Genomic DNA, 23575 nt, shown 5'->3' with positions numbered 1-23575 from the left:
TTCCCTTCTGAGTCCTGCCATGCACCCAACTGGTATTTTTTGGTCACATGTGAGGCATTGCCGTACTCGGGAGAAATTGGGGCACAGATTTTGGGGTGCTTTTTCTCCTTCATACCTTCTGAAAATGAAAAATTTTGAGCCAGAACTGCATTTTTGTGTAAAAAAATTTAATTTTTCATGTTCACTGCCCACTTGTATCAAAATTGGTGAAACCCCTGGGGGTTTGAAATGTACACTATACCCCTAGATGAATTCCCTGAGGGGTGTAGTTTGCAAAATGGGGTCACTTGTGGGGGGGTTCCACTGTATTGGTGCTTTGGGGGTCTTGCTAATGCGACATAGCACCCACCAAAATTCCACCAGAATCTGAGCTGCAAAATCCAAAAATCACTCCTTCCCTTCTGAGTCCTGCCATGCACCCAACTGGTATTGTTTGTTCACATGTGAGGCATTGCCGTACTCGGGAGAAATTGGGGCACAGATTTTGGGGTGCTTTTTCTCCTTCATACCTTCTGAAAATGAAAAATTTTGAGCCAGAACTGCATTTTTGTGTAAAAAAATGTAATTTTTCATTTTCACTGCCCACTTGCATCAAAATTGGTGAAACCCCTGGGGGTTTGAAATGTACACTATACCCCTAGATGAATTCCCTGAGGGGTGTACTTTGCAAAATGGGGTGACTTGTGGGGGGGTTCCACTGTATTGGTGCAACATAGCACCCACCATTCATTCCACCAAAATCTGTGCTGCAAAATCCAAAAATCACTCCTTCCCTTCTGAGTCCTGCCATGCACCCAACTGGTATTTTTTGTTCACATGTGAGGCATTGCCGTACTCGGGAGAAATTGGGGCACAGATTTTGGGGTGCTTTTTCTCCTTCATACCTTCTGAAAATGAAAAATTTTGAGCCAGAACTGCATTTTTGTGTAAAAAAATGTAATTTTTCATGTTCACTGCCCACTTGTATCAAAATTGGTGAAACCCCTGGGGGTTTGAAATGTACACTATACCCCTAGATGAATTCCCTGAGGGGTGTAGTTTGCAAAATGGGGTCACTTGTGGGGGGGTTCCACTGTATTGGTGCTTTGGGGGTCTTGCTAATGCGACATAGCACCCACCAAAATTCCACCAGAATCTGAGCTGCAAAATCCAAAAATCACTCCTTCCCTTCTGAGTCCTGCCATGCACCCAACTGGTATTTTTTGGTCACATGTGAGGCATTGCCGTACTCGGGAGAAATTGGGGCACAGATTTTGGGGTGCTTTTTCTCCTTCATACCTTCTGAAAATGAAAAATTTTGAGCCAGAACTGCATTTTTGTGTAAAAAAATTTAATTTTTCATGTTCACTGCCCACTTGTATCAAAATTGGTGAAACCCCTGGGGGTTTGAAATGTACACTATACCCCTAGATGAATTCCCTGAGGGGTGTAGTTTGCAAAATGGGGTCACTTGTGGGGGGGTTCCACTGTATTGGTGCTTTGGGGGTCTTGCTAATGCGACATAGCACCCACCAAAATTCCACCAGAATCTGAGCTGCAAAATCCAAAAATCACTCCTTCCCTTCTGAGTCCTGCCATGCACCCAACTGGTATTGTTTGTTCACATGTGAGGCATTGCCGTACTCGGGAGAAATTGGGGCACAGATTTTGGGGTGCTTTTTCTCCTTCATACCTTCTGAAAATGAAAAATTTTGAGCCAGAACTGCATTTTTGTGTAAAAAAATGTAATTTTTCATTTTCACTGCCCACTTGCATCAAAATTGGTGAAACCCCTGGGGGTTTGAAATGTACACTATACCCCTAGATGAATTCCCTGAGGGGTGTACTTTGCAAAATGGGGTGACTTGTGGGGGGGTTCCACTGTATTGGTGCAACATAGCACCCACCATTCATTCCACCAAAATCTGTGCTGCAAAATCCAAAAATCACTCCTTCCCTTCTGAGTCCTGCCATGCACCCAACTGGTATTTTTTGTTCACATGTGAGGCATTGCCGTACTCGGGAGAAATTGGGGCACAGATTTTGGGGTGCTTTTTCTCCTTCATACCTTCTGAAAATGAAAAATTTTGAGCCAGAACTGCATTTTTGTGTAAAAAAATGTAATTTTTCATGTTCACTGCCCACTTGTATCAAAATTGGTGAAACCCCTGGGGGTTTGAAATGTACACTATACCCCTAGATGAATTCCCTGAGGGGTGTAGTTTGCAAAATGGGGTCACTTGTGGGGGGGTTCCACTGTATTGGTGCTTTGGGGGTCTTGCTAATGCGACATAGCACCCACCAAAATTCCACCAGAATCTGAGCTGCAAAATCCAAAAATCACTCCTTCCCTTCTGAGTCCTGCCATGCACCCAACTGGTATTTTTTGGTCACATGTGAGGCATTGCCGTACTCGGGAGAAATTGGGGCACAGATTTTGGGGTGCTTTTTCTCCTTCATACCTTCTGAAAATGAAAAATTTTGAGCCAGAACTGCATTTTTGTGTAAAAAAATGTAATTTTTCATTTTCACTGCCCACTTGCATCAAAATTGGTGAAACCCCTGGGGGTTTGAAATGTACACTATACCCCTAGATGAATTCCCTGAGGGGTGTACTTTGCAAAATGGGGTGACTTGTGGGGGGGTTCCACTGTATTGGTGCAACATAGCACCCACCATTCATTCCACCAAAATCTGTGCTGCAAAATCCAAAAATCACTCCTTCCCTTCTGAGTCCTGCCATGCACCCAACTGGTATTGTTTGTTCACATGTGAGGCATTGCCGTACTCGGGAGAAATTGGGGCACAGATTTTGGGGTGCTTTTTCTCCTTCATACCTTCTAAAAATGAAAAATTTTGAGCCAGAACTGCATTTTTGTGTAAAAAAATGTAATTTTTAATTTTCACTGCCCACTTGTATCAAAATTGGTGAAACCCCTGGGGGTTTGAAATGTACACTATACCACTAGATGAATTCCCTGAGGGGTGTAGTTTGCAAAATGGGGTCACTTGTGGGGGGGTTCCACTGTATTGGTGCTTGGGGGGTCTTGCTAATGCGACATAGCACCCACCAAAATTCCACCAGAATCTGAGCTGCAAAATCCAAAAATCACTCCTTCCCTTCTGAGTCCTGCCATGCACCCAACTGGTATTTTTTGGTCACATGTGAGGCATTGCGGTACTCGGGAGAAATTGGGGCACAGATTTTGGGGTGCTTTGTCTCCTTCATTCCTTGTGAAAATGAAAAATTTTGAGCCAGAACTGCATTTTTGTGTAAAAAATGTAATTTTTCATTTTCACTGCCCAGTTGTACCACAATTGGTGAAACCCCTGGGGGTTTGAAATGTACACTATACCACTAGATGAATTCCCTGAGGGGTGTAGTTTGCAAAATGGGGTCACTTGTGGGGGGGTTCCTAAATTTTATCATCTTATGGTGCCTAGAAACCTACATGATGCCTAAAAAATAATCTCATAAAAAGGAGGCTCCAAAATCAAGAAGGTGCTCCTTCTATTATGAAGCCTGTGGTTTGGTCAACGTGCACACTAGGGCCACATATAGGATATTTTTGAAAACAAAAGAATTGGGGGAATCAATTTTTAGTCACATTTCTCTAGTAAAATGTACTGTGTTCCTTAGAAAAATGTATTAAAATTGCAAATCTGCAAAAAAAATGAAATTTTGAAATTTCACCTACACTTTGTTTTAATTCCTGTGAAACACCTAAAGGGTTAACAAACTTCCAAAATGCTGTTTTGAATACTGTGAGGGGTGCAGTTTTTGAAATGGCATCATTTATGGGGGTGTCTCACATACAATTCCTTCAAAGTCATATCAGAACTGAACTGGTCCCTAAAAAAATCAGTGTTTGAAATTTTCTTGAAAATTTGAGAATTTGCTATTCATATTGTAAGCCTCCTAGTGTCCAAAAAAATTAAAAGGAAGTTGAAATAATGATGGCAACATAAAGTAGACATATGGTCTATGTTAGTTATTAACTATTTTGAGTGGTATGATTATTTGTCTCACAAGCAGAAAATTTAACATTTTGCAAATCGCTAAATTTTCCATTTTTTCACGACATTTTGGTATTTTTCACAAAAAAACACAGACTGTATCGACCCAAATTTACCACTAATTTGAAGTACAATGTGTCACGAAAAAACAGTCTCAAAATCACTGGGATAAGTAAAAGCAAAAAAAAGTTATCCCCACTTAAGTGAGACATGTCAGATTTGAAAAAAATGGCTCTGTCAGGAACGCAAAAACTATCTCTGTCAGGAAGGGGTTAATAAATGATGAGAGCAAATCGGTGAGGCATTATAAAAACAGCGAGCAGCGTTTGCAGTTTTAGCATTGGATACACTTACAGCGAGGTATGCTAATTTTCCCATAAGAGAACAATGGCGAGTAGGCAGCGGCGAAGAGGGCAAAGCTTGCTGTTCATTTATGGCAAACTGGGAGCATAGAATAAGGCGAGAAGCATTAAATTTGCAGTTTTGGCGAGAGGACTGACATTCTCACCAAAAGCAGGCCATCCTTACCATCAGAAGTGGCGAACGAAGAGCATTGCATACCGCTCAAAATGTAAACTTATATTCTGCAATTCTATATTATATTTCATTTTCTTCTAACAAATGATTTGGTTGTGTTTCTCCAGCATCACACCCTGCACATTTGTGGCAAAACAACCGGCACCTGGATGTCAGCTGTCTCCGAGCAATACATATGTAACTGAAAGTGAATATTTAAAAGATGGACATATTATTATAGGTGGCATATTCACAGGAAATAACTGGGTTATAAGTGATTACCAGTATTATGGGAGAAGATCATTATGTCTAGGGTAAGTAACACACTGACTATAATTTGTATCTTATTATGTAATATCTGATATGAGTATATTCCCGTGTTATCAGCTCCAACTTTATGGAACTCACTTCCCCGCACAGTTCAAGAGACCCCCACTCTAGAATGCTTCAAAAACAGACTAGAGGCTTTCCTATTTACTCAAGTGTTTCCTTCAGTTCCTTATTGTTTGTGAAATGCTTTTCTGTACTTCATTGTTTCTGTACTGTATTACATTCATTCTATCTGTTAAGTGCCTTGAGTCCTATTAGAGACTGAGTTCTATATAAATAAAATTGTTATTATTATTATTATTATTATTATTATTATTATTATTATTATTATTATTATTAAAGGATCAGCAGCGCCACCAGTTTACAAGAACATTGGTGCTAATTAATGTATTTTCATTATTTCATTATCCAGATTAAGTAGTTACTCTGCTTCTGTATTAGTCTCTGTGTATAAGAGCTCACTTAGCTGGATCAGTAGGTCCGCCTGTGATATAATGCAGAACAATTGGCCTGATTCAGTCCTGTTCTCTACGCTGTAGTCCACTGGGATCAGGTACAGTATATGCCACCCAAACAGAGTAAAATCCTGCCCCATACAAGACTGGGAATTGCTTTGCATGGTGATTTGCTGCAAGGACATTTACAATCTACTCACCATCAAATGACGTTTCCGGTGTGTGCCTAACCCAGGACTTACTCGGCGGGTGTAATCGAAGCAGTCAGATCGGGACTGGAGCTGATGCCATGCACCTTTGCCTCAAATGCCTGGGCACTAGGCTGGAGTGAAAAATATGAAGTTGCAGATACAAAAGTAATATAGGTGCCAGAAGGTGCCCATATACCTCCTAATTAATGTGCCAAAAGCAGGGACTTGTGGGATGACATCTCTGTTTTGTCTCAATGTTTGAAAATATGCTGAAAAATATATCATTCATTAAATTATGGTAATACTTTTTTGTAGTGACATATTGCAGTTCAGGCTTAAAATTGACAACAAAGTAAGAGCATAGACCAGAAGAGAGAATTTGACAAAAAGAAAGTAATAGAATCACCAGAAAGACGGCGCACCGGACATGGGGAGTTACTCACATCCATTCGGTCCTCTGTGCATTTGCACGGAGGGCCGATGGTGTGCGTTTGCACATGCGCTGGCGCGTTTTTGCATTTGTGCAGATGTAGAGTGCGTGTTCTAGATGATATGCAATCTAGTACTAAAAGCACAGCGTTCATCTCCCCGTGTATGGGCATCTTTAGTGCTGACAGGAGATGAGCACACCGGCTGTTGTGAGTAATTAATTGGTGCATACAGATGCATCGATTTGCTTTTGCTTTCTATTCGATTTCGATACTGCATCACCTTTCAATTTTTCCTTTGATTTTCCATTAATTTTTCCATTCGATCTGCACTTTTGCATTTGATTCAATATCAAATTCGATTTACATCCAAGGTGCAGTGTACACATTCAATTTACTGGATTGAATTCAATATTTCCTTGCCTGCACAGTATATTTTTCTTTTCGATAGAGAAAACGGCAGCGTGCATCAAATCGAATGCCGGTCAAAAGTGTCCTAAAAACCATTTGATTTTGAATAGGTTTCGATTCAATTTTGCTTCTATAAGCAAAATCGAATCGAAAAAAGGGAAAAATCGATATACAGACCCAGAAAGGAAAGACATTACCAGCCAAGCAGCTAAAACAGAACTTATATATGACTATTTTATACAGTATGATCAACTAGCCTTTTCAAGTTTCACCTATTTCTTGTTTGGTTATATTCCTACAAAGTTTAGTCCTGTTTCTGCAAAAGACAATTACTTGCATAGACAGTTAAGGTGCCAATACACTTATCCAATTTTGGCCGATTTCAACCAATCCATCAAGAAATCTTCCCACATTGAATGAGTTTGACATCCCATCTGACCCAATGCTTGGTCCTGTGTGCATCAGGTTGGAGTCGTACCCTACAGATTGAACCTGCTGTCAGATCGAACCCATCAGTGGCACATCACAGGTGTTTTTTAGCACCCACAATGTGTTTGGTTTCATCTGTAGGTGTGTACCAGTGGTGAAGCACTGCTGGCACACACCTATGTTCAGCAGTGGGGTCCAGGCTGCGGCGTGGAGCTGGTAGTGGCATTTGCCAGGCAGGCGTCTATTTTGAAAAGACTGGCCGTACACTGATTGGCTGAGAGAATTCTCTCAGCCAATTATCAGTCTTTTCAAAATATTTTTTTTTTCAAATTCAGTATCCGCTTCCCACTCTGCTGAATGGCAAATGCCACTATGTACTCCCTGCCTTTGCTCAGACCCCACTGCCCACTCCCTGGGAGTTCTTTGCATTGGATTTATTGCATGTGAAAATGGCACATCAAGTACCAAATCACAAGTGAGCCTCCCAGGAAGCTGCTGGGGGAGCTTAAGGGGCAAACCTGTCTGACTTGTCCTTAGGTGTCTCTATGGTGTCTCATTCCTGTGGGCACCCTGTGTGAGGACAGGGCAGGCAGATGACATCTGCTGATGTCAGCTGACCACCCCCACCAACCGCATCACTAGAATAGAATAGAATCAACTTTATTGGCCATGTATGCTTGCGCACACTAGGAACTTTTTTTTATTATTACAGTGCAGCATCAAGCAGGGATGAAGGGGGATGAGACATTACATACATTACATTAAGAAATTACTTGCATTCCATTTATAGCTATGACTATGGTGGTCAGGTCGCCAAGTAGGGTCACATTGTTTGGCTGTTGATATTGGAATTGTATTCGCTTTGATTGGATTGTTCAGGTGATGGACGGGTAAATGAAAGAAACTTCTTGCAGATCTGGACGTTTTGGTGTGGATGTACCTGAACCATCTTCCGGATGGTAGGATGTCGAACAGGTTGTGACCGGGATGCAGCTTGTCCTTCGCGATCTTCTCAGTGCGTTTCCTTACCCTGGATGAGAACAGATCATAGGGACCGACAGAGGTCGGTCCCTATGATCCTTTCCGCAGTCTTCATTACCCTCTGCAGTTTTTCTTTGTCATTCTCGCTTGCACCACCGTACCAGATTGTGATAGAGGAACGTAACACAGACTCCACAATGGCGGTGTAGAATATGCACAGCAACTCCTGTGGGATGTTAAATTTGCCTCAGGAAGAACAGGCGCTGTTGGGCCTTTTTGATGTTTGTAGTTATGTTTAATCCCCATTTTAGGTCGCTGGACATGGTTGTCCTTAGAAATTAAAAGGATTCAACCCGCAACACCACTGTGTTGGCTATTGTTATCGGGACCAGTGCATTTGGTTTTTTCCTGTAGTCGACCACCATCTCAACTGTTTTGTTGGGGTTTAAATCGAGGTTGTTGCTGCTGCACCACTGTGTCTGCTTCTCCACTACATGCCTGTATGCGGTCTCGTCACCATCCTTGATTAGGCCAATGATAATGGTGTCATCTACAAATTTGATGATTTTCACTGACTGCTCAGCTGAGGTGCAGTCATTTGTGTAGAGAGAGAAGAGCAGAGGGGAGAGGACGCATCCTTGGGGGGCTCCAGTACTGATTGTTCATGTGCTGGACGAGAAGGCGCCGGCTTTGACCACCTGTTCCCTTGCTGTTAGAAAGTCCACTATCCATGAGCATGTTGATCCTGGGATTGCTAAGGAGAGGAGTTTTGGCTGCAGGATGCCGGGGACAATAGTGTTAAATGCTGAGCTGAAGTCCATGAATAGGACTCTCGCATAGGTGCCTGGGTGGTCGAGGTGTTCTAAAATATGGTGCAGCCCAAGGTTGACCGCATCCTCTACACTTCTGTTTACCCAGTAGGTGAACTGCATGGGGTCAAGGTGAGAGTTGGTCACTTCTCTCAGGTGCTTTAGTACTAGTCTTTTGAATGTTTTCATGGCCACTGAAGTTAGTGCAATTGGCCTGAAGTCATTTAGATCCTTCGCGGGTGTTTTCTTGGGGACCGGGATGATGATAGAGCATTTGAAGCAGGCAGGAACCTTGCACAAGTCCAAGGAGAAGTTAAATATTGTTGTGAAGATGGGGGCAAGCTGAGCTGGAACAGGTCATAAGGCTGAATGGCGACACACCATCCAGTCCCGCAGCCTTCTTAAGTGTTATTCTTTTGAGTACTGCTTCTACCTCGCCTTGGTCCATGTGGAGGGCCTGGGAGTGGTGGTCTTTGTGATGGAGTGGGAGAGGTATGGCCTGCTCAAATCTGCAGTAGAACTTGTTCAGGTCTTCTGCAAGTTCCTGGCTGGTTTTCAGACTGTGGTCGAGGTTTCTTGTAATTTTTGATGGTTTGTATGCCTTTCCATACTGCCGCAGGGTCCTTTCCTGTGAGGTTGTGCGTCAGCTTGTTTGTATATTCCCTTTTTGCAAGTTTGATACCCCGAGTCAAGGAGTTCCTGACTACATTGTACTGTGCCCTGTCCCCACTGCTGTATGCCTCCTCCTTGGCTTAGCGGAGTTTCCTGAGCTGGCTACCGAACCATGGCTTGTTGTTGTTGAAGTATCGGATTCCCGCGCATCTCATCGTACAGTACAAAAAGTATGTGCTGCACATACTTTTTGTACTAGCTGTTCATCGCACTGCATAGCATGCACAATGCATGCACAAGGCATGTGATGCGATGCGATGTGTACTATTTAAGTACCGAACGGATCCGATGAACGGACCGTCTATGGGCACTTAGTGATTAATGGTAACTGTAATTTTTCTTCAAGTCCCTGACATAATTATGTTGTTTCAGGATTAGTCAGGATTAGACATAATTATGTTGTTTCAGGATTAGTCAGGATTAGACATAATTATGTTGTTTCAGGATTAGTCAGGATTAGACATAATCATGTTGTTTCAGGATACAACAATTTCCTACCAAAGTGATGCTCACCTCCAGGTATTTTGAAGTTTCTCACAAGCAGGGTCAGTAATGACAGACGCACTAGGATTCTTTCCATCAAGTTTTTGTTTTTCTGTGTAAACAAGATTAAGGGGGAAATTTACTAAAGGAAATTTGTAAAAAATAGGTGTATTTGTATCCAGAAATACACTTATTTTTGACATTTACTATCCTGAAAATACGGAAATTCGTATTCGTATTGATAGCACATCAATACGAATATGAATTGCCATATTTTCGGGATAGTAAATGTCAAAAATAAGTGTATTTCTGGATACAAATACACCTATTTTTTTACAAATTTCCTTTAGTAAATTTCCCCCTAAAATACCTAACTGGGTCTAGGCGCATCAGCAGCATAGTATCTGACAGTTCCTGAGGTGCACCAATCACCCCATAAATGGAGAATTTTTTTGGTTGGAGACATGGTCAGAATTAAATAGATGTTGAGCCACTGAAAAATGGACTGGGAGATGAAAGCTCAAAAATGGGAAATGCATATGCAGATGAATCAACAATGGAAACAGAAACAGGTGATGTAGACCAAAGTCTAAAGCAGGACCTACGAGTACACAATTAAGACAATCAAGTTTGATCTGAGATTAAAGAAGTGACCAAGCCTAATGAATAACAATGGACAAAGAGTTTTTACGAGATTTGACAAAGGCGCCACAAGAGTAAGTGATAGTCCGCTCAGAAAGTGCCCAGCCATGCAGGAGGAGGTGGAGGAAGTGGTGTGATGGGGTTGGGGGGAGACCCCACTGGCCCATTGCATCACCTCTCAGCTGCCTAGCATGAACTGAAGTCCGTGCACTGTGATTTGCTCACCATCATTAGACTCATTATAGGTTCCTGTGCCAAAAGAAACGAGTGCAGTGTGCTTTTAAAACCGTACTTAAGTAAAAGTTTTATTACTGCAAGTTTTCTAGTTGATTCTTCTTGCCTTGAGTAACCTATTGGGTTGACTAACCTATGCCGCTATTGGCCGCTTAGCGGCATTCGGGAGCGGAGCCTCACATGTACACAGTACAGTGCGGCTCTCAGCTGTTCGTCTGGTTCGCGTTCTCGCTTTGCTATTTTGCCAAGACCCCCTTGGACTACGTCACCCTGGGACAGGTGAGTATAGTTTCCTTCCACAGCTTCCACCATTGATTTCGTCGGACGCCATCGCCATCGCCAACAGGGATGCCGACATCGATACAGACGCCGACACAGACCAGGACATCAGGACCAGGGCTATCTACGGGATGAAGATAGGTAAGTATCAGTATGTAAGGGCTTTGGATGTATTAAAGTTTTATTTAAAATGTGTGACAGTGTGTTTATTTTACTATTTTTCATACTGTGGAACTACAAGTGCCAGCGGGCCCTTTAATGCCCCGCAGGCTGGGACTTGTGGTTCTCCAAGTCCCCGATTGCGGGGGAGGCTTGCTGGGACTCATAGTTCACCAGTATTAAACAATAGTTTATTCTTTTTTTTTTACACCAAGATCAGCCCGGTGACCACAGCCCAGGGTCACCGGGGACAGCACCAGGCTTCAGCCTGGTCAGGTAAGTCCTGGAGGGGGGGGACCCCTTCATTGGGGGGGTCCCCACTCCCCCAGGGCCCCTGGCCAGGCTGACTGGTCAGAGGGTTAATGCTTTGGCCGGGGGGACTTGTATAAAAAGTCTCCCCCTGGCTGTGGCTGGCTGGTTTGGCCTGGGGCTGGTTCTTAAAATACGGGGGACCCCTAGTCATTTTGTCCGCCGTATTTTGGGAACCAGCCCCGGACCTGGAGCCTGTTTATACCAGAAGCAGAGTGCCGGGCCGGCCCCCTGCTGCTGCTGCTGCTGAGCATGCCACACCTCCAGCCTGTGTACAGCTTGCCTCCCGGTTGTCATGGCAACGTGGCCGCAGAGCGCAGGGGAGCCTAACAGTAACCCCCCTCTGACGAGGGGTCAAAGAACCACTACCACCAGGTTTATCAGGGAACTGTGAGAAGAAGGAGTGTCTGGGGGCATGAAGGTCACAACTGCGCACCCACGATCGCTCCTCCAGGCCATAACCCTTCCAGTGCACAAGAAAGGACAGCTGACCCCGCACCATCTTGGAGTCAAGAACCTTCTTAACCACAAACTCCTTCTGACCACGTATCAGAAGAGGAGAAGATCTTCCACTGGAAGAAGGGTTGTTAATGGCCGGTTTCAACAGGGAACAATGAAACGTCTTGTTGATGCCCAAAGAACGGGGCAATTTCAACGGAAATGCCACCGGATTGATGACCCTAATTATCTTATAAGGGCCGATAAACCGGGGGCCCAACTTATGAGACGGCTGTCTCAATTTTAGATTTTTAGTGGAGAGCCAGACAAAGTCTCCTAATTTGAAGTTACAAGGCCTCTTCCGCTTGTCAAAGCACTTTTTGGTCGCTGAGGACACAGATACAAGGGCTCTCTTCACCTTCCTCCAAATTCTCCTAAGAGATGAGACCACAGAGGAATCCCCAGGATTGGAGTCTGGAGGGTCAAAAGAATTGGCTTTAGGATGATATCCATAAATACAAAAGAAAAGAGAAATCCCCGTGACCGAATGAGCCGCGTTGTTATAGGCAAACTCCGCCATAGACAGGTGAGCAACCCAGTCAGTCTGACATTTGGAGACGTAACACCTGAGAAATTGCTTCAAGGACTGGTTCACACGCTCAGTCTGTCCATTCGACTGCGGATGGTAGCCTGACGACAAGCTCACGGAAATATGGAGATCAGAACAAAATGCTCACCAGAATTTGGCCACAAACTGGGAACCGCGGTCAGAGACCACATCAAGTGGCAACCCATGAAGGCACACAACATGCTGGATAAACAATTCTGACAGACGTTAGGCCGATGGCAGCCCAACCAGTGGAACAAAATGTGCCATCTTTGAAAATCTGTCCACAACCACCCAGATGGAGGTCATTCCTGAGGATTTGGGCAAATCCACCACAAAATCCATGGAAATGTAGGTCCATGGTTTGGTTGGAATGGAGAGTGGATGCAATGGGCCGACAGGAACTCCTCTAGGTGTCTTATTACGGGCACAAACATCACAAGCCCAAACCCACTGATCCACATCCTTAGCCACTGAAGGCCACCACACAGCCCTAGACAGCAACTCCCGAGTTCGAGCAATGCCTGGGTGACCTGCCGACCTCTTGGCATGAAACTCCAGGAATACTCGCTGTCTTCATTTAAAAGGCACAAACAAGAGACCCACCGGAAGGACCAGTGCCAATAAATCTTGGGTAATGCCCACTTTAATACATGATGGTGACAAAATAGGCAGTGGCTCCTCGGTTGTCTCTTGGACGGGAGAAAAACTCCGAGAGAGCGCATCAGCCTTAGTATTTTTTGACCCAGGGCGATAAATAATCAAAAAAATAAAGCGGGCAAAAAACAAGGCCCATCATGCCTGTCTGGCATTGAGCCGCTTAGCTGATTCCAGATATGCCAAATTGTTATGGTCGGTAAGGATAGAGACCACACACTTAGCCCCCTCCAGCCAATGTCTCCACTCCTCAAGTGCATCCTTTATAGCCAACAACTCCCGATTCCCTACATCATAATTCATCTCAGCAGATGAAAATTTAGGGGAATAGTAAGTACATGGATGAAGGCGATTATCAGATACCCCCATCTGAGAGAGTACTGCCCCAATACCCATCTCAGAGGCATCCACCTCCACCACAAAAGGACGCTCTGGATCTGGGTGTCATAGCACCTTGGCCGAGACAAATGCCCTTTCGAGGCGGGCAAAAGCCCCTTTGGCTTCACAAGACCAGTGAGCTACATCCGCTCCCTTTTTTTGAGTGCCACCAAAGGTGCCACTATAGACAAAAATCCAGGAATAAATCGCCTATAGAAATTTGCGAAGCCCAAGAAACGCTAGAGCGCCTTCAAAACTAGTGGGCTGCACCCAATCCAGGACTGCCTGCACCTTAGAACTCTCCATCTGGAAACCCTCTGCAGAGATGATATACCCCAGAAATGCTATTTGCTGAACCTCAAAATCGCATTTCTCCAGCTTCGCCCCCAGCTGGTGGTCTCAGAGTTTCTGGAGGACTAAGCGTATGTGATTCCGTTCTTCTTCCAGAGAATGGGAGAAAATTAGGATGTCATCTAGGTATACCACAAGAAACCTATCAAGATATTCTCTGAGAACATCGTTCATGAAATCTTGGAAGACTGCTAGGGCATTGGAAAGCCCAAAAGGCATCACTAAATATTCATAGTGCCCCGAATGGGTATTAAAAGCAGTCTTCCATTCATCCCCCTCTCTTATCTGGATCAGATTGTAAGCACCACGCAAATCAATTTTCGAAAAAATGGTAGCAGTTCAAAGCTGGTCAAACAAAACTGAAATAAGAGGTAGTGGGTACGAGTTCTTAATCGTGATACGGTTCAGTTCCCTAAAGTCAATGCAAGGACGTGACAGAGAGTATAACCTGCTCTTGGGAAGTTTAGCATCAGGCAGCAAATCAATGGTACAGTCATAAGGGCGATGGGGCGGTAGTACCTCTACAATTTTTTTTTGAGAATACATCCGCGAATTCTGCATAACACTCTGGCAACCCTGGTAAACTTAGCTGCGAGAGCCTGACTGGAAGTCTCAAGCAACCCTTGGAGCAATCACTACCCCAACTAAGAATCTCCCCAGAGACCCAATCAAACTGAGGATTATGGGCCCTCAACCAGGGTAACCCCAAAACCAGTGGGGCAAAAGAACAAACAGTCAAATAAAAAGATAAATTCTCTGAGTGTGTAGTCCCAATAAACAAAGGAATATGACAGGTTCGGGAAGTAATTCTACCCTGGGACAACAGTTTCCCATTTAACCCACAGATCCCAATTTCTGAAGCCAAGGGTACTGAAGTAACAGAGTGTTCCATGGCAAACTCATGGTCCATGAAAACCCCATCGGCCCCACTGTCAACAAAGGCATCAGTATTGACAGTTTGACCGAGGATCTCCAGAGTCACCGGAATAAGAAAGGTCTTCTTGGGAAATTCAGATTTCTGGCCTGACAGGATATTTCCCATCACCCTCAGGCCTAGAAGTTTTCCGGCTTCTCTGGGCATGATGCCACCATAAGACCCTTATTCCCTCAGTACAAGCACAAACCCTGCTGTTTCCTCCGCGTCTACTCACGCGAGGAGAGGCGGGTAGCCCCAATTTGCATAGGTTCCTCGGAATATTCCTCTGAGCTTAAGGTCCCCCTGGAAAAACAGAAACCGCAGTCTCCCTTTCAAGCCTACGCTCTCGTAGCCGTCTATCCACTCGGATGGATAACTGCATAAACTGATCTAAACACTTAGGCGCAGAAAAAGGGAAAGAGGGAATGGGATGGAGGCCAAGGGCACTAGGCTAATTTGATTATTGGTAAGAAGGTTTGCTCCAATCAACACAATAAATTGAATTACGTTATATAGTTGTGGAGGTGCTCCCAGGGAGTAGGGTAAATGTAATAGAAAGAAAGTGATATCCAAGGGAGGATATCAAAAAAGTCTCCCGGGTGGGGCACAGCCTTCTAAAGAAATAAGTATCAGTTAAGATTAAACTTTATTAATACTAAAATTGATCCTATCAGTGGATCAAATGACGGACATGAGACAAAGACATACAGATAACATATACAAGTACATAAGAGGAGAAAGTGGTGAAATATATTGTTATAAATGTCTGAAAGAAGGACAAAGAGTACCTCAATGTTAGAAATATTTGGATAAATTTCAATAAATTTAAAAATTTCAGACAAAAACGCCTTCACTGACTAAAATGGTCTCAAATAAATAGATAGATATCAATTAATAATATGTTATCTCAACTAGGCCCCCTGTAAGACAACACAACCATCACTGTAACAATTGTGTCCACGTGTCTAGTCGGACATGGAATAGTGCAGCTGCTGAAGAGTTCCACTTAGATTGTGCTAAGATGTTAAAGCAACAGAGTAAGGTTTGATGGTGATGAAATACCTGAGTTATTGGTACTCAAATGGTGGCTGCTACCTGTGCATATGATGGGTATCAATGAATGCACAGTTGAGCGGACCCTGAGAGCGTCACAGGTACAAGAATGTAGAAAGAAGGTTTCTGCTGTTTCCAGGGGTGACCAGCCTAGCTCTGTTATCCAAAGACAGTGCAGAGTCGGGTATTGGGTCCCCTGGGAATGAGAGAACCTTGATTGGATGAGTGAATAGTAAAGAGTGCACCTTCACTCTATTCCCTGGTGTGTGCTGCTGTCCACTGTGTACAAAAATTGTTGTAGTGAACAGTGGTTGAGCGATACACCATGGCAATGAAGTGCAGAAAGAAGTGTAGATTGCACTATGGTATTTCGGATCCACTTATTTATTGCAACAATACCATGCAAAGGTAGTAATATCAGAGAAGGGTGGAAACCACACAATGTAATCTCTGTATGTCCAACAATATAGATTGTAAAGATCCTATGATCCCTATAGGTGGAAGGTAGGAAGGACTAATTTCCTGTACGATAGTATATTAAGTATAGTGGTCTTTGTTGTAACAAATGGAAAAGTCCTACCCACAGGATAGGGAATAGAGGTTTTGTTAGACACTAGTAGCCAGTAATCGTTACAGTATTTTTGAATAGGTACAGTAATGTGATACATAAAGAGCGCATTAGCCCTCCATGACCATAGTAACAAAAGTATACTAACAAAATGGATAGTGATACTATAGTAGTGCCACAAAGGCTATAAGACTCACGGACATAAACTCCCTTGGTGTGTGACTGGAGAGTCCGTGCTGGTCAGGCGTCTGGATCCCACAGTGCATTAACACAGATTCAGCGGAGGCCGGTGAATGATCAGCTGGGTGCATTTGTGGTCCCCAGGCAGCCCGTCCGTGAGTAGGCAAGAATGGGAGTCCGCAATCAAAGTCTGTAGGCTGACAGGGAGAGCTCAAATGTCAGACCGTGACAGCCGGCTGTGCATAAGTTAGGAAACCGTCGGTGCGTCTATGGTCTGTGACAAGTGTGCTGCCGGTGGCAGGAATTCATGACCTGTGCGCTTGGAGATAGATGCGGTCAGTGACAGACCGTAACAATCGGCTATGCAGTGTTAACAAGCCGGCGGTGCGTCTGGGTCTGCAGCGGGTTCGGTCCGTGGGCTGACAGAAGGGCTGTGCTGTTCAGCGGTGAAGCACAGTTGGACCGTTGGTGTATCTATAATCTGCAGCAAGTGTGCTGCCGGCGGCAGACGTCCGTGACCTATGCGCTTTGAAGTAGATGCGGTCGGTGTCAGACCCTGACAGCCGGCTGTACGTTGTTAAAAAGCCGGCAGGTGGAGCTAATTACTTCACTTACAGTATGATTCTGTGAGGAGACCTGGAAAACATTAACTGTTTTATTTGTCTAGTTTTGTTAAAACTGTTACATTTAATGGTCTAGTTTTATTAAATATCTGTATGGAAGATAGAGTAATGCAGTGGTAGCCAACTCCAGTCCTCGACAGCTACTGTACAGTACCAACAGTTCAAAATATTCAGCATCGGCTATGTGAACATAAGATGAGGCTCAATGTAGATAAATGTAAGGTTATGCACCTTGGGAGACACAACCAGTGTGCAAGTTACAACCTTAGCGGAGAGGAACTGGGTAATTTCATACTTGAAAAGGAACTAGGAGTCCAAATAGACAGAAAACTGGGATGTAGTGCCCATTGTAATGTAGCTACAAAAAAAGCCAACAAAATTCAGGCATGTATTAAGAGGGGAATGGAAACTAGGGACTCAAGGGTAATTATGCCACTGTATAAAGCATTGGTGAGACCTCACCTCGAGTACGGAGTGCAGTTCTGGGCCCCACACTATAAAAAGGACATCATAGAATTAGAAAAAGTGGTACTTATGTAATATCTGGGCTCCCGTTTTTCTTATGAGACCGCGTCCCCTCGCGGGGTTCGCTGCGCTAACAACGCTTCGGGCACGGTGGCTCGCTGCGCTCGCCACACTATATAAAATCAACTCCATGCGTAGTTGGATAGTAGGGGTATGAAAAAATGGGGTGCATTTAACATGGGAGCCCAGATAATACATAAGTACCGAAAAAGTCCAAAGGTGAGCAACAAAGCTTATTAGGGGAATGGAGAATTTAAGCTACGGGGAGAGATTAAGCAATTTGGGACTATTTACATTGGAAAAGAGACATGTACAAGTATATCAAGGGCCAATATAAGGCCCTGTACATGTACAAGTATATCAAGGGCCAATATAAGGAACTGTCACACACCCTATTTTCTACTAGAAAGGAATCTAGGACACGAGGGCATGAGTATGGATTAGAAGAAAAAAGATTTCATTCAGCTAGTACAGCGTTTCCCAACCTGGAGAGCCAGCGCGTGCAGCCGTGGAGAGAGTGCCGGAGCCGGGGGAGAGATGGTGGAGGGGCAGGGAGTGAGGTGCCACTCCAGTGCCCCCCCGATTAGAGAGCGTATACAGCAGCCGGCAGACCGGAGGGGCGACTGAGTGCGGCAACGCTGCGGCGCCCGCACTAGTGCGCCCCCCGGCAGAAAAGGAGACGGAGCTTGGAGCGCAGGAGGCCGGCACCCAACAGCCAGCCATGCGGACATCAAAGGACAGAGTAGCGACGGGCAGGAGCCTGCAACTCGTTCCCGGCTACAGGTATTTGCGCTTCCCGCCACCCCAGGCAGACAGCAGATGCACCTACACATGCCCTCCCCATACCTCAGAGGGATCACCAACCCCTCTCCTCTGAGGGTTAAGTCACCAGTACCAAACTCCAGTCCAGTGCTCCTGTAGTGCCCAGAGAGTGTATACCCCACTCAGGGGGGGAACTCTTGCATGACACCGGAGACCAGGGACAATTAGTAGGAGCTCAGGAGAGATAACCAGGTCCGGCATTTGTGGGGCATTGCTGGCACTGTGGGGCATACTTGTTACTGGCACTGTGGGGCATACTTGTTAGTGGCACTGTGGGGCATTGCTGGCACTGTGGGGCATACTTGTTGCTGGCACTGTGGGGCATACTTGTTACTGGCACTGTGGGGCATTGCTGGCACTGTGGGGCATTGCTGGCACTGTGGGGCATACTTGTTACTGGCACTGTGGGGCATTGCTGGCACTGTGGGGCATACTTGTTACTGGCACTGTGGGGCATTGCTGGCACTGTGGGGCATACTTGTTACTGGCACTGAGGCATTGCTGGCACTGGGGCATACTTGTTACTGGCACTGTGGGGCATACTTGTTAGTGGCACTGTGGGGCATTGCTGTCACTGTGGGGCATACTTGTTACTGGCACTGTGGGGCATTGCTGGCACTGTGGGGCATACTTGTTACTGGCACTGTGGGGCATTGCTGGCAATGTGGGGCATTGCTGGCACTGTGGGGCATACTTGTTACTGGCACTGTGGGGCATTGCTGGCACTGTGGGGCATACTTGTTACTGGCACTGTGAGGCATTGCTGGCACTGTGGGGCATACTTGTTACTGGCACTGGGGCATTGCTGGCACTGTGGGGCATACTTGTTACTGGCACTGTGGGGCATTGCTGGCACTGTGGGGCATATTTGTTGCTGGCACTGGGGCATTGCTGGCACTGTGGGGCATATTTGTTGCTGGCACTGTGGGGCATTGTTGGCACTGTTGGGCATACTTGTTGCTGGCACTATGGGTGCATACTTGTTGCTGGCACTGTAGGGGCATTGTTAGCACTGTGGGCGCATACCCAGTACCATGGGGTCATACCTGGCACCGTGGTGGCATTCCCGTTTCTGGCACTGTGGGGGCATACCTGGCACCATTGGAGCATATGTGTATCTGGCACTATTGGAAGGCTAACGTGATCCCTTGGAATGTCTGTTACTTTAATAATAGAGATTTGACAGTGTTCTGTTATTTTATATGCTGTCCGCAGAATGGGCTGAGCTTATATTGTGGTCAAGTGGTTGCACTTTTTTTTTTCTCTTCATTGCCAGTATGACTTGCACCTGTTAAGCCACACCCTTCAAATGAGGCCACACCCCTTTTAGACCACGCCCCCTGAAATTTCACGAGGGGGTACTCATAAATGAAAAGCCTAATCAAGGGGTACGGGAGACAAAAAAGGTTGGGAACCACTGAGCTAGTAGAAAGAATTTCTTTACGGTCAGAACAGTCAAACTCTGGAACTCTCTTCCCAGAGAGGTGGTAACGGCTGGCTCATTAAATGTGTTCAAGGCAAAGTTGGACAAGCATTTACTGGAGAAAAACATCCATGGGTACAAATAAGAAATATAATCTGTCTGTAAAATATCAGAACCTACAAATCAGCAATGGATATCTATACCAGGTTGAACTAGATGGACGCAAGTCTTTTTTCAGCCTTACCTACTATGTAACTATGTAACTACAGTATGTAACATGAAGGTAAATATTTGGCTACAATATAGGATCATTACACTACACAGCCCTATTGCACGCAGTGATGTTCACAGGCATCTCATTACGCACGAGCATCTCATTATGCACAAGCATCTCATACTGTATTGTAAGCGCGCTTCGTTTGGCGAATGGTGGGGTTTCATTGGCACATTGCAGTATATCACTCCGACGTTAGATTGATGGAGCATTAGCCAACCAGTGGTGGCAGATTGTATTGCATGGCGTGCGCCCACGCCCCTTGGCGGACTGGAGCGCAAGAAGAAAATTGTAATGACAGAACCTCCGCCACGGCGAGCTGGTGGCAATGATGAGAGGCGCAACATCTGTACATTTCATCCCATACATCCTGCCACCTAAATTTCTGTATTCACATGTCACACCTGCCCAGACCATGGCCCTTATTCTAGTTGACTCGGATGGATGCGTAATTCAGATGGCCACCGAGTGTTCTTAGCTCCGCCTACAGTACGGATCACACCGTCCGAATGCAGTATGACGCCGAACGAATGGACCACGAATGGATGTTTCATGTGAACACCTCCCCCATCTGTGGGAACCTCCCCCATTCTCTGATGGTCGCCGACCATCGGATGATGGACCAAATGGTCAGGCAGCCCGAGTGCTCCAGACCACTCGGACATTTTTCCGTGTGAAAGCAGGAATATTGGGCGGGCAGCTGACATCCACGGTCAGATTACCATACATATGCCCAGCGTTTTAAAGGGAACGCCCATGAAATGCAGGGCGTACTCATATGGTAATGAGCCCAAACAGCCCTTCATGCCCCTCTCCACCCCCTGTTCGGATGGTTCCGACCAATCATTTTCTGCACAGATTTCACGTTGTGTTCGTATGTGCAAGGCATTCACACGTGCGCAGAAACGCCTCTGCATATGCGAAAATATAATACATTGCCATCCGACCGAACACGCAGCCATCCGACTCAATCAGAATAAGGGCCCATGTGTACAAAAAGAGGACACAGATTTGGCCAGGCCTCATAAAGCTACTAATTATTTATTTTAAGTGTGAGTTACATTTTAAAAAGTTACATTTTAATTAATGTTGTAATTGTGTATTCATTAAGAAAAAGCATATTGAACCTTGTGAAAATAAACATTTATTAAAATAAAAATAATTATTATATTTTAGTGTGTCTTGCAGAGAATACAGACATCTCAGAGCTTTTATCTTTGCAATTAATCAAATTAATATGAACCCAGATATTTTGCCCAATATCACTCTGGGTTATCATCTGTATGATTCCTGTGGAATAGAGCCTAAAGCTGTGGAAGATGTTTTCCGAATATTGTCTGGACATAAACAGTTGACTCCTAATTATGTATGCAGAAAACATGGTACAGTAGCTGGTTTTATTGGAGATCGCAGCTCTCACACCACCATCGCAATGGCACAGATACTGCATCGATATGGTTATACACAGGTAAGAGCTATCAATTTAAAAAAAAAAAAACACAATTACAATTCAATGTATTCATTGTATGAAATTTGCAGGATTAAAGAACTTACCTGTTTTGGATTGTTACATGTATTTTAATATGACTATAAGGGAGACATGTAATTGTCTAAGGGGTAAATTTTATATAATTCGCATTAATTCAAGATTGCATTCTCAAACACCAAATGCATCTGCATAATTTGCAATACACAACGTACTTCAGAGTTTGCTTAAATCGGAGTGAAAATCATGGTAGAATACAAACGTTGCATCAATACACCATAGGCCAAAATCATCAGGATTACCTCATAGAAATCATGATACTTCCCAACTGTCCCTATTCTCGTGGGACAGTCCTTTTTTGTGACTTTCCAATGCCCCACCCATGTCCGACAGTGTCCCACAGTTGGGGTGTCAGTTGGGAGTCTTCCTACCCAATGCTGCTCTGCTGAGCAGAACACTGGCTCATTCTGAAAAAGGACAATGATTTAGGGGACATTCCTAAATATAAACCAAATAGTAATTTATAGGAAGGAGCCAGATTTGAAACAAAGCTTATCAAAAATCGCATTAAACCAAGAGTCATGAAACAAACCAATAAATGTTTCTATTACAGTGGCAAATGCTCGGGTTGTAACAAAACATGGACTTCCACCACGATTGAGTCAACTTTCAACAACTATCTTGTGAACATTAGAACGTCATCTACTTACTAAGGCTTTCTGGATTGTAATATATAGGTAGGACCATTCTCCCATTAATAGGTAGGATCTAGGAGCATATCAGAAACATTCATATAGGTTATGAGCAATGTAGTGTATCCTTACATTATAAGGAGGTACATAGGTCAGATCCCAAAGATCTCTTGGTTATGGCAATAGAAGCACCTAACAAGAACTGGAGGGATGTGAACCATATAGACCAGGGGTGGTCAAACCTGTCCTCAAGATCTACCAACAGTTCATGTTTTTCAGGCAACCTGTTGATCTATAGTAGGAATGAATGCAGCATGTTTGCAAATGTGACAGTTAATAATGACTACAGCTGTGCACAATCTAGGTGATTTGGAAAACGTGGACCGTTGGTAGATCTCGAGGACAGGTTTGGCCAGTCCTGATATAGACACACTTAACAAAAGAGAACTTGACTGGATCTTCCCCTTGCAAACCATGATCCCAAAGCACCTGAATATAGAATTTGATCATCATGATGGTCAATGATGATCACCCCTATTGAGATATATTGATCTGTTACGATTCAGGGGAGTAACTGAGGTAACTGAAAATCTCCCAGACTGTATGGTGGAGCTGCCTCTAACCTCACTCTGTTGGACCTCCCTGACAGGTGGTCATGGACTGCGGGATCCTAGGCTTCGCCTGTAGCTGCCACGGGCGAGTTAGGCCCACCCAAGCTCCGGTGCAGCCAGGTGTTAGGTGGTGACAAGCCCATGATGACCACCAAGGATAGGTCCAAGAGGAAAATCTGACTAAACTAATAACCCTGACTAAAGAGGATAATGCAGAAGAACAAGTCCCTGAAGTGACACAAGTATGGAAAATAATAATGAAAATACTCTGTCGCAATCAAAACAACAGTCAAGCGACCCTGTCGCAACCAAACACCAGGCAACCTCGTCACACACAGACGAGTTGTTCCTAGCACAACTTAAAGGGGAACAACCCCACATAAATAAACTGGAGGAATAATGCCCAACCTCCTCTTGGGCAACTGACATGCACAACAGTGCAACCTAACCGTAGCCTAAGACTACTCACGACACCAGGCATAAGATGGAAGGTAGTGGTTCCCAGATGCTTGAGAGTCAGCAAGCTCATGCAGGAAAGGTAGCAGCAGCACGTCCCAGGAAGAATCCTGCATAAGGCACAGGATGACTGGACCCAGACTGCAGCAGGACAAGATTCTTGGCAAAACTAGACAATCCAGACCAGGAAA

At 44.7% G+C, this 23575-nt stretch overlaps 1 protein-coding gene across 2 annotated transcripts in view; it reads left to right on the top strand.

Moving 5' to 3' along the window:
* The window catches only part of LOC146078403 (vomeronasal type-2 receptor 26-like), a 166046-nt gene that overhangs the window by 51713 nt on the left and 90758 nt on the right, over positions 1-23575 (top strand). For both annotated transcript variants that reach the window (XM_083186115.1, XM_083186108.1), the window contains exon 2: positions 4641-4826. In XM_083186115.1, coding sequence (XP_083042241.1) covers positions 4818-4826 — 9 coding nt within the window. In that variant the 5' untranslated portion in view covers positions 4641-4817. The remainder of the gene's footprint in view (positions 1-4640; positions 4827-23575) is intronic.

Source organism: Crinia signifera, chromosome 1 (assembly GCF_055691185.1).
Source record: "Crinia signifera chromosome 1, ASM5569118v1, whole genome shotgun sequence".
In the NCBI taxonomy this organism is placed as follows: domain Eukaryota; kingdom Metazoa; phylum Chordata; class Amphibia; order Anura; family Myobatrachidae; genus Crinia; species Crinia signifera.
This window is presented reverse-complemented; position numbering and strand designations above follow the sequence as displayed.